Source organism: Hylaeus volcanicus, chromosome 3, assembly GCF_026283585.1.
Source record: "Hylaeus volcanicus isolate JK05 chromosome 3, UHH_iyHylVolc1.0_haploid, whole genome shotgun sequence".
In the NCBI taxonomy this organism is placed as follows: Eukaryota; Metazoa; Arthropoda; class Insecta; order Hymenoptera; family Colletidae; genus Hylaeus; species Hylaeus volcanicus.
Genome location: NC_071978.1, coordinates 22,735,536 through 22,749,944, shown reverse-complemented (window position 1 = coordinate 22,749,944; position 14,409 = coordinate 22,735,536). Strand labels below are relative to the sequence as shown.

The window sequence follows — 14,409 nt, the reverse complement described above, 5'->3', positions numbered from 1 at the left end:
GGTGGTTCTAAATTGTGTTTCATCGCGCAGGTATTCCGAAGACGACGCGTGGACAATTCTTTGGGAGCTCTGAGTGGATCCGAAAGGGAAGCGGAATAAAACCAAAATCGTGGAAAGGAGGCGGCGGAGGTCAAGCTTGGTTACTTGAAAATGTGGTGATCAAGCTTGGTTACTTGAAGATGCGGAGGTCAAGCTTGGTTACTTGAAAATGTGGAGTTGGTCGAATGGCTGGAGGAGGTAAGAATTAATTTGTCAAGGTAGATAATAGTTGGGTGGAAGTTTGGAGAATAATTTTCTTGTCTATGATTTATAAAGACGGTCGACTTCAAGCTTCGGTTTCTTCAAGGAAAATAGCGTAGACCAAAGGTTCCCAAACTTTTTAGACCCGCGGCTCCCTTAGTATACACATTATTTTCGTCGGCTCCTAATATCAATCAATATGAGACTAATCTGAAATATGTTAGACAGACTACATTTTCTGGCACATGTTAACTAAATATAAGTGTTACCATTTCATAAGACTTAATTTCTTTATTATTATACTTCACCAATATTTATTTTTCTTTCTCCTACATTTTTTCATATTACATTTACATTTTACATATTTACAATTTATCGCTCACAGTTTGAGAATCCCTGGTGTACACTATTCTTGAGGGTTACTCTATTTATTTGTAAAGTCCTTAGGTTTCTTCATCGTTATTCCAGATGGCCAGTGCATATAAAGAAATAGGAATGTACAAAATCCAGAAAAATGACGAATATAGAGAAGAAAAATATGAAAAAACGCGGGGAAGCAAACAATATAAATATACATGTGAATGCCTGCGAATATTTCATTATTACTACGATAAAATATATCATACATTTACAGTCAGTGTAATAAGTATTCGTATAAGAACCATTTATTTTAAATTGGTTGCTGTACGAATACTTTTTACACTGACTGTATATAATTGTATACTTATATAATATATTGTAATAGTGTGAATGTAGTAACGAAACAAACCATGTGTTTGGACGGTAACTGAAAATGAAAAAGAAGACAAGGTATGCTTAAATTTTCCTTATTGAAAAGAACTTGGATAAAATCTTGATAAAGTATCGTTAATATCTTTTGATGTTTGTATCGTTTTCAGAAAACCCTCTTGCAAAAGTTCCATTAGAAAACCAAACCCGAAGTATTCCTTGGGAAGACTTTCGTGACACGCTCGTCGGCGAACTTCTCAGAAAGTAATAATCCAAACGAGACAAGAGTGACCTCTTGCATTAACTACGTAACAAGTCTAATAGAATAACACTTCGGCAACACGAGCCACTCATAGTACAGATTACGGTCGTTGAAGTAACAAAGTGGCAACTAATTCCGCTGTTCGTACTGGGTCGTATTGATTATCAAATAAATTTCGGTCAGATTCCGACAATTTCGACAAAAAAGAAGAACTCGTTAGACCAAAAGTCTCAGGTCTACTGTAAAAATTCGAGAAAATTCGAATTAAACCAGAAGAAAAACTCCAATTCCACTTGGACTAACGATCCACTTGTCGATCCAACATTGCAAATTCATCTCTAAAAATTGGAGAAAATTTAGATCTTTTGAAGAAATTCAAGTTCCCAACAAATTTAGTGGATTCTCCATCCCTAAAAAAACATTTCGATTCCCAATCATTCGGATTCAAAATCTTGTCAATCGAAACAGTGTAAATGGAATCGTGGAAATTGGGAAACATTCAAATTTCCTAAAAAATTGGTGAACTCTTCTTCCCCAGAAGAAAAATTCCAATTTCCATCCATTAGAACTGAAAATCCACTAATCGACACAACATTGAAAATTGAACTCTACAAATTGGAGAAAATTCTAATTTCCCAAAAAATTGTTGAACTCCCCCACAAGAAAAATTCCAATTCCACTTAGCCTAAAAAACCACTTATCGATCTAACATTCCAAATTCAACTCTAACAAACAGAAAAATTGGAGAAAATTCAAGTTTCCAAAAAAAAAAAATGGTGGATTCTCCTCGCCAGAAGAAAAATTCAAATTCTCATCCATTCGAACTAAAAACTCCACTAATCGATCCAGCATTGAAAATGGAACTCTACAAATTGAAGAAAATTCGAATTTCCCCCAAAAATTGTTGAACTCCCCTAGAAGAAAAATTCCAATTCCACTTGGCCTAAAAATCCACTTATCGATCTAACATTCCAAATCCAACTCTAACAATTAGAAAAATGTAGATTTTCTCCCAAAATTGGTAAACTCCCTCGGAAGAAAAATAAAACCACATAGTATAGTATATTATCAGATATTCCTCAAGAAATTCCATCCAGGAACACTACGATTAATTTTGTCCAACCTGCTCGAGTTAAAGCAGAGTTTAAAAAATGACGTGCACTGGTCGCTCACACAAGCTCGCCCGTGTGTACAGACGCATGCACCTTCAACTGCGCCGCAGAGAAGGTCCACACATGGAATCATCAGACGCAATCGTGACCAAAGACGAGGATGGCTCGTGTGCATCGTAATTCTTCCCACTGCGGCCACCGCTATAAAGGAGCTTTCAACTGCAAGGAGGGCAATTCCATAGTTAAACACGCTGCAACAACATGAACTTCGTATTAATCCCATTCTTTCTAGGTCGGTAAGCGAATTAATCTTAATCAGCTTCAAAGCCTCGACTTCCGTGCCGACCTTACCGCGTCTTCATCAACGCCAGCCTTTTTCTAACGAGCATTAAACAATAATTTGAATATCAGACCCTCGATTATCCTCGTTCATCGTTTCGTGAACCGTGCATGCTTGCTTTTTGGTTACGATCATGGGCTTTCGTTGCATCGAGATCGTTTCATTCATTTCTGTGTTCCATTTTCTTTGGAAATTCTTGGGAAAATAATGCTTGTTACCATTTAAACGATTTCTCATGATTTCATCCATGCTTGAAGCTTTTTATTGAATATATCTGTGGATACGAGCTAGCACATTTACAACGAAAAGTGTCTGTGTTTTTGACAGGGGGATTGTGAGATCCATTTTCCAAACTCTTTGACAGTCTGTGACGAAGTTTGATAGTTGTTTTGTTAATGGAACAGAGCATATCTTCCGTGTGAATTTCATTGTGATACGTTTAGTTTATGAATTAGTCCATGCACGTGATATTGCTTGTGTTTGACGTTGATCGCATAGTTTCTTCGAAGTTTAGATGTGCAGCAGCCGAAGGGAATGTTAATTTAAATTAAGACCAGAGTGTATAATGAAACGGAATTTTTGTGTAGTTCATCCAATGAAACTTGACAATTTAAACAAATAGTCGAAATAATTCTGGTTGTTTATATTTTTACTGATATCGGGAACGGTTTATAAAATTCTTATAAATTCGAGATTCATTTTTTTCTTCTTTTCGCTAGGAATTTTTTTCTCACAAATAATCAAAGTTGCGCCCATATGTTATTTAACGAGATGTGCTTCGTTTTGACCGAGGAAGTGAAAAATAATTTTTATACACAATTTCAGATTTTAACCAAAATTGACAGGCGACTTCTTAGCGAATTTTTAAAAAATCTTTCTTAAATTTTTAAAAACTTGAGTTTTCGTTTTAGAGAAAAATTTTCTGTATGTTGTTCGTAGGTTTCCATGAGATCTGCCACGAAAAAAAGTTTCAATCCAAAATGTTCATTATTAAGAGAGCTATGAATTTTTTAATATTAGACAACTTTTTATAAGTTTTCCGGCAAAAAGTACTAAAAAAATAGACTCTTTGGATAGTTCCATATTTTTGAAAAATTCTTCACTAAAAGACACGCAGTTTCTCGGTTTGATCATTGAAATCCGTTTACCCAATCAAGAGTTACAATTTCTTTTATTTCTTACCACAGTGCCACAGAATGTTAAAAATGTTCAGAACAGTTATCGAAAATATAAATTACCAGAATTATTTCGAAGAGGTGTTTCCACCCTTAAAATTGTATTTTGGGTTAAAATGGATCAGGGCACCGTGAGATTAGGTCGTCGTAAACTTTATTTTCCCAAAAATTCAAATTCAATTGCTGAGCTTCCCTTGTAAATATTTATAACTCAGACCAGACACGAATGCACGACTACTATCCATTAACAACAAAGAATCCTACCCATAACTGATACTCTTCAATTACAAGCCATTATTACACGAATTATTACACGAGTATCGTCCTAAAACATTTCCCTAATTTTCAGCGGCGAATGTCACCGTGAACGACATGAGCGAATGGGCCTACGGGCCAGAATTCGTCTACCACGTTAATCAGACCTTCGTGATAACTAAGGACCTGAGCACGAAACCACTTAGCCTCGTCAAAATGACCACGGACCTCACCTGCCGACCGCACAGCCAGGATACATTGTCCTGTGGCTTCGGTACGTTCGAGATGAACACAACGGACGAGAAGTCGGTAACGGTGGAGATCGAGCAACCCTTCCTCGTCAAGTTCAACCGTCGCGGGGTACAAAGCCTGCATTTCACGGAGGTGTTGGAGAGCGGGAAGCTGCTGACGATCAGGGACATCGTCAAGGAGTTGAGCATCGGTGCGGACCTCGTCCAAAACGCGAACGCTTTCCCAGCGTTCATGGCGATGGAGAACTACGTGCTAGGCGAGTGTGCCACGTTGTTCACGGTTCTGGAATACGACAGAGACGAGAGATCGTCGACGCCGGACCCAGAGACCGAACGAAACTACGAACTGAACGTGTTGTCCATGCCGAATATGGACCAGGACGCCACGGTGGTTGTTAACAAGAGGACGGAGCACAGGAGATGCGTCAGCTACGAGGACACGCTTCTCGCTAGACACGACGTGGACACGAGACATGTACGTAGACACGTGATTCGTTGGTGAGGATAGTCACGGGGTTTGTGGATTTTTTGAGGATCCACTTAGCCTCGTCAGAATGGGGTATAGATTTGTGGGCTCAGTGTAGAGGATTTCTTTTTGGTGGAAATTGATTGGAGGGAGTATCGAGATCCTTCGAGTTTGGAGAGGACTCAAGGTTTTGGGACCCTTTAGGGGTTTGAAGGAAACCACGAGATACTGAGATAATTTAAGTTAATAGAAATTGCTGATAATTTGGTTGGAAGAGGACCTATTGTTTTGGGACTCTATAGTTTCAAAAGAAACCATAAGATACTGAGATAATTTAAATTGCTATTTCTGATACTTTGGTTGGAAGAGGACCTATCGTTTTAGGACTCTATAGTTTCAAAAGAAACCATAAGATACTGAGATAATTTAAATTGCTATTTCTGATACTTCGGTTGGAAGAGGACCTATCGTTTTAGGACTCTATAGTTTCAAAAGAAACCATAAGATACTGAGATAATTTAAATTGCTATTTCTGATACTTTGGTTGGAAGAGGACCTATTGTTTTGAGACTTTATAGTTTGAAAAGAAACCAAAAATTGCTCGAGTAGCTTGAATTGCTAAAAGTTGCCTCTGTTAGGGCCCTTCTAGCTTGAGCAATTTATGGTTCCTTTCAGGGGCCCAGAGGTACAGATTTATGGGCCCCTGAAAGGAACAGTACAGATACAGAGGTACAGATTTATAAGCAAACCTATATTTCATACTCCACAGCCGAGGATCTCAGACGTTGCATAAAATGGTTCCAATTAAAATTGATTTTTATTTTCAGAGGCGATCGGTGAGCAAGATGACCATCAAGGCTGACGCATTCCGAAGCTACACCCAGATGAATATTAAGATAAAGAATGTCGGTACCCAGGAGGGCATCGCCGTTCTGGACACAACCAGCGTGGAATTGGTGGCCATCAAGCCAGCCAAGGAGGAGCTACCTTGCTTGACCTACGACGTGGACGCGACTCTAAGTTTCGGCGAGGACATGCATCATAATTTCTTGATGTAGAACGCGATGCGAATACACGTTCCAACGGAGAGGCTTCCGCAGTAGAAGAGTACAATTCGCTATAAGATCGTCGACCATTAATATAGAAGAGTTTTAATAAATTTGCACACAGCCGAAGTTTGCGACTCGCATGTAGAAGTACTTCTGAGCTGTGTTTCCCCATGAAGTTGTTACGTTCATTTATTTATCGAGTATTCTTTTCCCTAAACCCAACTGGACCTGTTTAAATAAATTAAACTTTCCATCGAGTTCTGTGCTTTCAACCGCAAACGATCTGGGAAAGAACTACTGTATATTATTGTATGGGCAAATTGTGATTGGTTTACTGTAAACAAGAATGTAATTACTTGGGGAGCTCTTTTTTTCACATTTTCTCACTTTCAGGGAACTTGAAAAAGCATAGTTAGTTTGATAGTTGATTTGATTAGGTTCAGGATACGTTGCAGTTGATCGTGCCTGAAATAATCAAGTGCGCCATCTCTAAACTCTAAAATCTGCATTCTATCACAGAAAGTGTACTCTGTACCATAGACACAGTAAATCAACAACAACAGATGCTACACAAACGAAATCCGAGATATAGTTCAATAATATAAAAAATAAAATAAATGTAATATCGTAACGGTAAACTTTGGCATTCTGAAACTGTTTTCTTAAAACAGACATTGTTTAATCTGAGTATCTTAATATGCCAGTTATCGAAGCAATGCATGAATGTAAAATGGAAAAACAAAGATATCTCTTTTGGGCGTTTCTTACTAATGAAGCTATAAACAACAATAAATTCTTGAAAGAAAGATCCACTCGCAAATAACATACACACTAACATACACAACAATAACACACTGAAAGAAGGAGTCGTGGCGAGTTAGATAAATTTCTTTGTATTTAAATTACGGTTACATTAAATTATATGTACGATGACCCGTGAACGCGCGCGCTCTTGGTTCACGGTTCATTGTAAGTTTAAATTGATTGACGTAGTTGATTCGAAATGTATGTTCAGCGTATAGTCGACGACCATCTACGCGAATTCATTTGTTTATCCTCTTCTTGTAATTCCGTTTTACCGAATAAAGCGAAACCTATCCACGTGACTAAACCTTACATCTAGGTGTGCAGATTGCAAACGGCCCTCGGTTAAACTCACGTCTCGATACGCGTGACAATTTATTTAACAAAGAAACGGAAAAAAGAAGAAATTGCCTCGAGCATCGTGAACGTCTTTGCGCCTCCAATTCGAACTTTGTCGATTCAGGACACACGGAATGCAATTTCGCATCCTGGCTAACAAAAGGTGAGATATGCTCGCTCGGTGGAATGGATTACGTAAAAGCAATATTTAGTTAAACTTAAGTTGGGAAGATTGGAAGAGGAATACTTTAACACGTTGACCGCCAGACTAATACTGGGAATTTTATAGCGGACATTTTTGTCAGGCTTAGATTTTCTTCATACAGAATTGAAAACTATATGATTTAAACGTTTCAATTTCTAACAAATTAAAGAAACCTATCCAGATTAATTAATTTCTAAAAACGAAAAACCTTGTCATCTATACACGATGGTCTACATGTTAACGTATTTCCTGCTTCTCGGTGAAAAGTGCCAGTTTCTTCATAGGAATGCTCCAAGTAGCATCGACGAATTGCACTCTTATCGATGCCTCGCTCGATCGTCTTTCCTTTAATCTTCGTAGCTCATCCATTAACTAACCATTTAGTCTTTGTTTAGTTCAAACAAATATCGCGATAAATGTGCACTAGAAGTGCATCTGTTTCCCAGTGTAAATTCGCGAGAAACGCTCCAGATAATCCCGAGACAGGATGTCGAGTTTATATGGCTCACTAGAGCTCCGCTATTCTAACAGCGGTTGAATATTTCAAGTAGGCCCATTATTCAAATCACGCCATTAATTTTATCCGCTCGAACAATCCTACATTGTCTCCCCTGATCCTCGGAGTGATCTTTCTAACTCAGACTTAACCCAGATCTCCGTGTGATAGTGCACAGTTATCGAAACCCTTAAAACCGCAAAATGATTTCCAAGTATTTCAAAGTGAAACGCATCAAGAGGACCCAGCGCAACGATCTGCGCATTTAAATACGTAAGTACGTAGTTCCGTTTGAATGGATCGTCAAATATTGCATAGACATCCAATCGTTATTGCGTTCGATAATTAATAATGACCTTTGTGCGTTCATTTCGATATCGTTGGTGTATCGACGTTTATAAATGCTCCCTTAAATGATTGGCAGCGTGTATCATTTTATTTTTATTCTCTCGTGAACAATTCTGTGTTTTAAAACGCATTCAAGCATCGGTATAAAATGCATCATACGGTTAAATTTAAAATTCGTAGATTAAAAACGTTCGTCTCGGTACGAGAGATATCGATTTATTAGGAAATGATTCCAAGACGAACAATTATGGTAATTCGTGCGTCGAAAGCTATCCAAGCGTGTTATCTAAACGAGTTTACAACTTTTGCCGTTGATTCGCGAATTTCCCTTGAATTGATTGATTAATTGATCGAAGACATTGTCATTGTAAAAGTATGACAATTTCACGCTCGCTGTATCAAATACGTGTATACATCTCATATATATATGATTTAAAAATGTAAATATAGTGTATATGTATATATATATATATGTGGGATGCGGGTTTGAATCCGGCGCCTCCGCTTGTGGCGTTGGAACGACGATCGGGTGAGAGCGTGCGTTTGTCGAGAGAGTTAGTTGTTTATCCAATAACTCCTACATATGTATATTTATTTATATACAAGGTGCCCCGTGTACTGTTTTCGTAGAACTTGATGAAAATATCTACTTCATTTTTCCTACAGTTAAATAATATAATCCATAATAAAAAGAGCGGTTTAAGTAAATGTTATTCAGTTTTATAAAAGATATTAACAAATTTCAATAGATACTCTTCTTTTTCTCTTTAACATTCACTCCATAGAAAATTTATTGCACGCTAAGACCCGTTGCGTTATTTAATTCTAAGAAAAATTTAGTCGATATCTACATTAACTTTTCAAAAAACAGTTTGCAGCGTTTCATACGGAACAACCTGTATAGTCGACAATCTGAAAGTCACGTATATCCGGTATACGTTAATTATTTTCGTTTCCATCGAGTCGATTCAGCTTTCGATCGACCTGGCGATAGATTACCCGATGAATTTGCCAAGTCTCGATGTATGTAGACATGCCCGAATAGTATTCGAATTTCTGGGTATCTGGATGTCTCGATGCAATCGACGTCGCTTCAATTTTCGTTGACTATTGTTCTTAGCATCATTGACAGAGAGATTGTTACAAAATCGATTTATACAAATCTAGGATCGCGTTAACAGTAGATCTGGGACTACTCGTCTAGTGACTCTGTGTTCTGTTACTCTGTATGAAACATTTGGAGAATTACGAGTACTAGACTACTCGAACATTTAGATATTCGAAAATATGAATATTTAGCGTGGTGATTAAATGTTGCCTTCACGGCAAATTTGTCGAACAAAAATACATCTGGATGTTTACAGTACACATTTGTGTACAGTGATTCGACGAGTAGTCCCAACCCTGGCGCAAGTATTCGAGTACTTTCTGATTCGAATAATAGCATTCCAAGTTCACTCGAGGCGTTATAAAATATTCGAATGTTAATCAGTTCAAATAGTTCTAGCCCTAGTTACGAACGCGGAGACAAGGATATGATTGCGGATGGGAGAAGGAGAATCCTGTATCACCATAGAGATATTACAGATAGAGTAAGAGAGCTACTACAGTTAAAAAAAGAAAGAAAACCGCGGTATCCTACCCGTCTCTGTCTGCCAGGGCATATTTCTATCATTTTTATGTTAATGAACAGTGGTTATCGTTTACTTTTAATAATTACATGTATATTTTACATTCACATTAATAAAAGCACAGAGATAGGTAAGTTACCGCGGTGTTTCTCCCTTTCTAACGGGTGGGACATCTCCACGTACAGGCTTTCCACTTACCGTATCTACCCTGCTCTATCTATGATATCTCTAACCGTATCACGCGATACAATTTTCTGGCGACCGACAGTCGATAAGGACACACTCTGTCGAGATACTAACGACAGAAGGTGCTCATGGTAAACCGAAAACGCTCTACCGTCATCGATCCGTCTGATCTTTATTCACGGTTCGATGACTTTCTTCAAGCTCGCTAGCAGGATCTACGCCCAGCATATCTTGGACCAAGCAGGGACTCCAAAAGCTCGATAAAATCTCGCTAGGCCTCGTAGGAACTCGAGGATTCCTACTTAACACCTTGTGGGATTGGCACCCCGCCAAACAACCCTGTCGGTCGATCGACGAAGAAACCTCTGGTAACTTAATCTTTAACCCTTTGATGACCTCTTCAGGCTTCTTTAAACCCTCGACGACCTTTCCAACGCCTCTTCAACGCTTCCTACGCTTTTCGCATCGATGAAAGATATGGGATCTGTGCAACTGACTACTTACAGTGTCTCTATACTCTTATACTCCTATGTTATAAACATAGATGGATCAAGTTACTCGTTTGTTTAGTCGTGTATGCGCTTTACATAATGATACGTATCACGGTTTATTTACAATCACAGAGAAGTTCAAGGATTTCCTGAAAACCTCCAAACGAGTCGCAATTTAACACGTTGACTGCCAGGCAAGTATTCTTGAAACTTTCTGCTAAGATTAAATATCATTTAAACTATTGGAGACTACATAATAACTACATAGTAACTTTAGTAAAATTTATAAATTTCATTTAAATTCATTTCCTTTGATACTCGACTTTCAGAATTAATTTTTTTAGCTGTTCAGTGAAGAGCACTGTGGGCGACATGGCGGTCAACGTGTTAATGTATGCTTGACAAAAAAATGTTTGTTCGACTCAGCCACTGTGAATATGCTAGAAAAAACTGTATAATTCCCAAATAATCAAGTACGCAAGATTACAGCAGTAGAAAAATGGCCACAAGAGACAGTTGCAAAGACTCTGTGTATATACTGTGTACTGATATCAATTTCGTTATAGATACTATCATCTTCATGGATACTACTCTATTATCTTCCTCAAAGTTCTGAGGTTCCCCGAGGTTCTACTGACAACCTAACGAGGCCCAATCACAGAAGGTGTCGGTCCTAAGAAGCTGTTAAACGCAACGAGATTATGTAGAGAGAGTAAGTAAGACAGTCGAGAAAGTGTGACGCTAATAGTAAGAGAAAAAAGTGTGCACGCCTGTCCTCTAACAACTTCAGAAACTTCGATGGGAGAGAATACGAATTGAGGAGAAATGTCACTCCAATAGTCTCTTTGGTGCCAGATGCTCCTCAATTTCCATGGCTTCTCCCGGCCAAGTCTTAAAACCCTGATGCACGCGGAAGCTTAGACAAAAACAGAATATCTCTCCTGATTTGTCCTCTCTATCTTCGAATTTTACATTTGACTTAAAGAGGGTCTATCTTCGCTCTATCTATATAATCTCTGCGATTAAACCATCGTTAGCTGCGATTCGTTGAACGATGTCTTCGTTTCTTTCCTTCGTTCTCGCCCTACCTGATTTCATTTTGGAAAACAAGCTACCCTAACCTAGGTATATACAATTATTACGTTCGCAGAAGAGACACGGTGTGCCGCGGCAACCGCGACCCAGTCGACAGTTCTCGCGCACAGCGCGCGTTTGACGCGTTCGCGCGACATTATTGGCCGTTGTTCACGTTGTTCTGTTGCTTCACGGAGTCCATGTTGGGGACGTAATCCATCGCCATCAGGCAAGCGAACACCGTCATCACCATCTTCGGTTTCACCTCGGTGATGTCCTCCGGCAGCGCGTAAACGCGCGCCCCGCATTTCCGGGCCAAGGATATCGCGTACTTCGCGTTGTCCAGGTTCTCCTGCAACGCAACCGCGATTAGTCACGCTGGCACGACCATCGATTAGAGGACAAAGATGCTCCAAGAGGACAGTGGATTGGAATACGAGAGGTAGCGAGTATCACGATGGATTCGCTAGTATCAATAGCTAATATAAAACAGGAATTTCTTGAACATTTTTTTGTACATTTATGACAATTCTCGCCAATGAATCAACCATTAAAAAAAACATTCCAAAAATGATTTAAACCAAACCAACTGCATTGTATAAGAATAAATTCTTTTTTAACGACTCTAGCCTCATTTCTCGCGCATAAATGACCACCTTCAACAAAGCCACCCTTCGAGATACCTTTCGAGACATCTTTCAAGGGCCAGTAGGCGATCTCACCTCGTTGCCACCTTCCTTGACGAGCTCGTAGTTGACCGTGCCCGGTTTGATGGCGTCGATCAGATCGAGCACCACCCTCCCGTCCGATATCGATGAATCCTGAAAGCCCTTGATGCTGCTCGTCTTCCCTGCGCCCTGCAACTTCGAGTTCACCCACTGCACGATCTCCTTCTCCACCAGAGTGTTGCCCTGGGTGCCTGCCAGAGACGTAAGAATCGACAAGGTGTACGACCTCATCAGTTGCCAGATCAACGCCAACGTCAGCGTCGCGTTTCCATCGTTCAGATCCTGGCCGGCGATACCAACCAGCGAGAAGTTCATCGTTTTGCCGAGTTCCACCGCGTAATTGCAGTTCTCCAGCTTCTCCATGAATTTCCTCAGCTTGGTGAACTTCTTGTGCACCCTGTTCCAGTTCACGGTGCCTGGCTTGATGATGTCGTAGAGCTGGAAGATTACCAGACCGTCGGCCAAGTCCGAATAGAGCCAATTCACGTGAGGCATCACGCCCATCGAGTTCATCCAGTTTCTATAGGTCTTCTCCTCCCTGGTCTCCTCCAGGGACTCCAAACCTTCGATATTGCTCTCTGGTTTGTCAAGGCCTGGGTAGTTGTTGAACATGTTGGCGACGAACGCGAGATTCAGCTTGTATATGCCGTTCACCACGTCGCTGGGGGTCACGAAGCTGCGACAGCCTAACTTGGCCGCCTGCTGGAGCATGATCTCCGCTCGCGAGGTGTGGTTGGGCTCCATCAACGCCTCCAGAGTGACTCCGGCGGTGTGAGGGGCGATTTGCTTGATGAGATAAGTGTAGATCTCGGAGTCGGTGATGTCAGATTGGAAGTTGTTGCACCGTCTCGCGATTCCGGCGTTCTCCAGGTGGTGGTTCACCCATCGCAGAAGTATCGACTCTGGAGAGAGTTTCAATAGGTCCTCGATACGCTCTCCGTCTTGGAGCAGAGTGGCAAGGCCTGGACAATTCTCCAGGGTGATTTGGTTGAACAGACCGATCCTGATGATCTGCCATAGCAGGCCAAGGACGAGGTGGGGAGAACCTTTCGTTAGATCGTGAGCGTCGATGTTCACGATGTTGCAACCGATCGCTTGAGCTGATGACAAGGCTAGGGTCAGGTTCTCGTGCTTCTTGTAGAGGGTTAGACTCTTCTTGTTGATCGTTCGCTCGTCGATCGTGTCCGGGCAGGAGTGGTTTATTATTTTACTGCAATTGGAAACGAGTGGTTAGGTCATTGTTGGGGACAAAAGGTAGCATAATAACGTTGGTAAATTAATATGGTCCCTGGATCGACAGTCGAGCACCGAGACGTCATAAATTCATCAAATTCACAGTCTGATCATAACATTATTTTTCTCTACAAATACTAAAACCTTCTCAATTCAAATCCCTTTAAAATAATATCAGAGATGACCCAAAAGAATCAAACCAGCTCAAAATCAGTCCAGGGTCAACAAAAATTTAAAAACTATATCGAATAATAATTACAAGCCAAAAGAGACTTACCAGAGTAGAATTCCGTCCTTGACCTTCTCGTACAGAGCCTTGCCCTCGGGATCGATGGGCAGCAAGTGCTTCAAATCAGGATCATGGGACAAATTTGTGTTGATCCAGTCGCTGAAGGCCAACTGTTCCTCCAATCGAACCGAATGCGTGGTACCTTCGCTGGAAGCTTCCGAAATACCTCCTAACGTTTCTAGATTCTCCTTCTTGGACACGACCTGCTTGAACGTGGCCCCCAACTCGTTGGCTTTCAGCTCTTTGCAGAGCTTCTCGAACTCCTCGAAGGATAGCCGTCCCTTGTGCTCGGACCTCTGTTTGTCGTCGTACTCCTCGATCATCCGGCGCACCTTGTATCCGGGCATCTTGAACCCGCATATGTCCAGGGCGCTCCGAAGCTCCGTGAGGTTGATGAAGCCGTCCCCATTCTCGTCGATCTGGAGAAAGAAGCCAGAATCTTCAGAAGGCTCTTTTCTTCGGAAGTTGAGGAGATTTCAAGGCTTCAAGATTTCAAGATTCTTCAGGTGTCGGGATTTGGAAGCTTCTAGTGCTTAGAGTGTTCAGGATTTGGAAATTTCTGGTGCTTAGTGTCTTCAGGAATTACGAGGATTTTTCTGGTGTTATTGACCTGAGGATTTGGAAGCTTCTACTGCTTAGAGTCTTCAGGATTTAGAAATTTCTGGTGCTTAGTGTCTTCAGGAATTAAGAGGATTCTTCTGGTGCT

General features: G+C 40.5%; 2 protein-coding genes across 3 annotated transcripts in view; one reads left to right on the top strand and one right to left on the bottom strand.

Moving 5' to 3' along the window:
- Positions 1 to 2,473: 2,473 nt before the first annotated feature.
- On the top strand, positions 2,474 to 6,136 carry LOC128874482 (uncharacterized). The gene is made up of 3 exons (XM_054119322.1): positions 2,474 to 2,635; positions 4,208 to 4,839; positions 5,658 to 6,136. Exons 1-3 carry the CDS (start codon positions 2,605 to 2,607, stop codon positions 5,886 to 5,888), a joined length of 894 nt encoding a protein of 297 aa, XP_053975297.1. The 5' UTR covers positions 2,474 to 2,604; the 3' UTR covers positions 5,889 to 6,136.
- Positions 6,137 to 6,756: 620 nt separating this feature from the next.
- LOC128874481 (plastin-1) overlaps positions 6,757 to 14,409 on the bottom strand; it is a 41,994-nt gene continuing 34,341 nt past the window's right edge. For both annotated transcript variants that reach the window (XM_054119321.1, XM_054119319.1), the window contains exons 2-4: positions 13,692 to 14,122; positions 12,176 to 13,391; positions 6,757 to 11,805 (exon numbers count right to left, since the gene is read on the bottom strand). In XM_054119321.1, coding sequence (XP_053975296.1) covers positions 11,611 to 11,805; positions 12,176 to 13,391; positions 13,692 to 14,122 — 1,842 coding nt within the window. In that variant the 3' untranslated portion in view covers positions 6,757 to 11,610. The remainder of the gene's footprint in view (positions 11,806 to 12,175; positions 13,392 to 13,691; positions 14,123 to 14,409) is intronic.

What these genes read in the sequence shown, in the direction of transcription:
- LOC128874482 (XM_054119322.1), top strand. Translation starts at nt 2,605, where the DNA reads ATGAACTTCGTATTAATCCCATTCTTTCTAG. An exon ending in ATTAATCCCATTCTTTCTAG is followed by an intron (nt 2,636 to 4,207) that starts GTCGGTAAGCGA and finishes CCTAATTTTCAG; the next exon opens with CGGCGAATGTCACCGTGAAC. An exon ending in ACGACGTGGACACGAGACAT is followed by an intron (nt 4,840 to 5,657) that starts GTACGTAGACAC and finishes TTTTATTTTCAG; the next exon opens with AGGCGATCGGTGAGCAAGAT.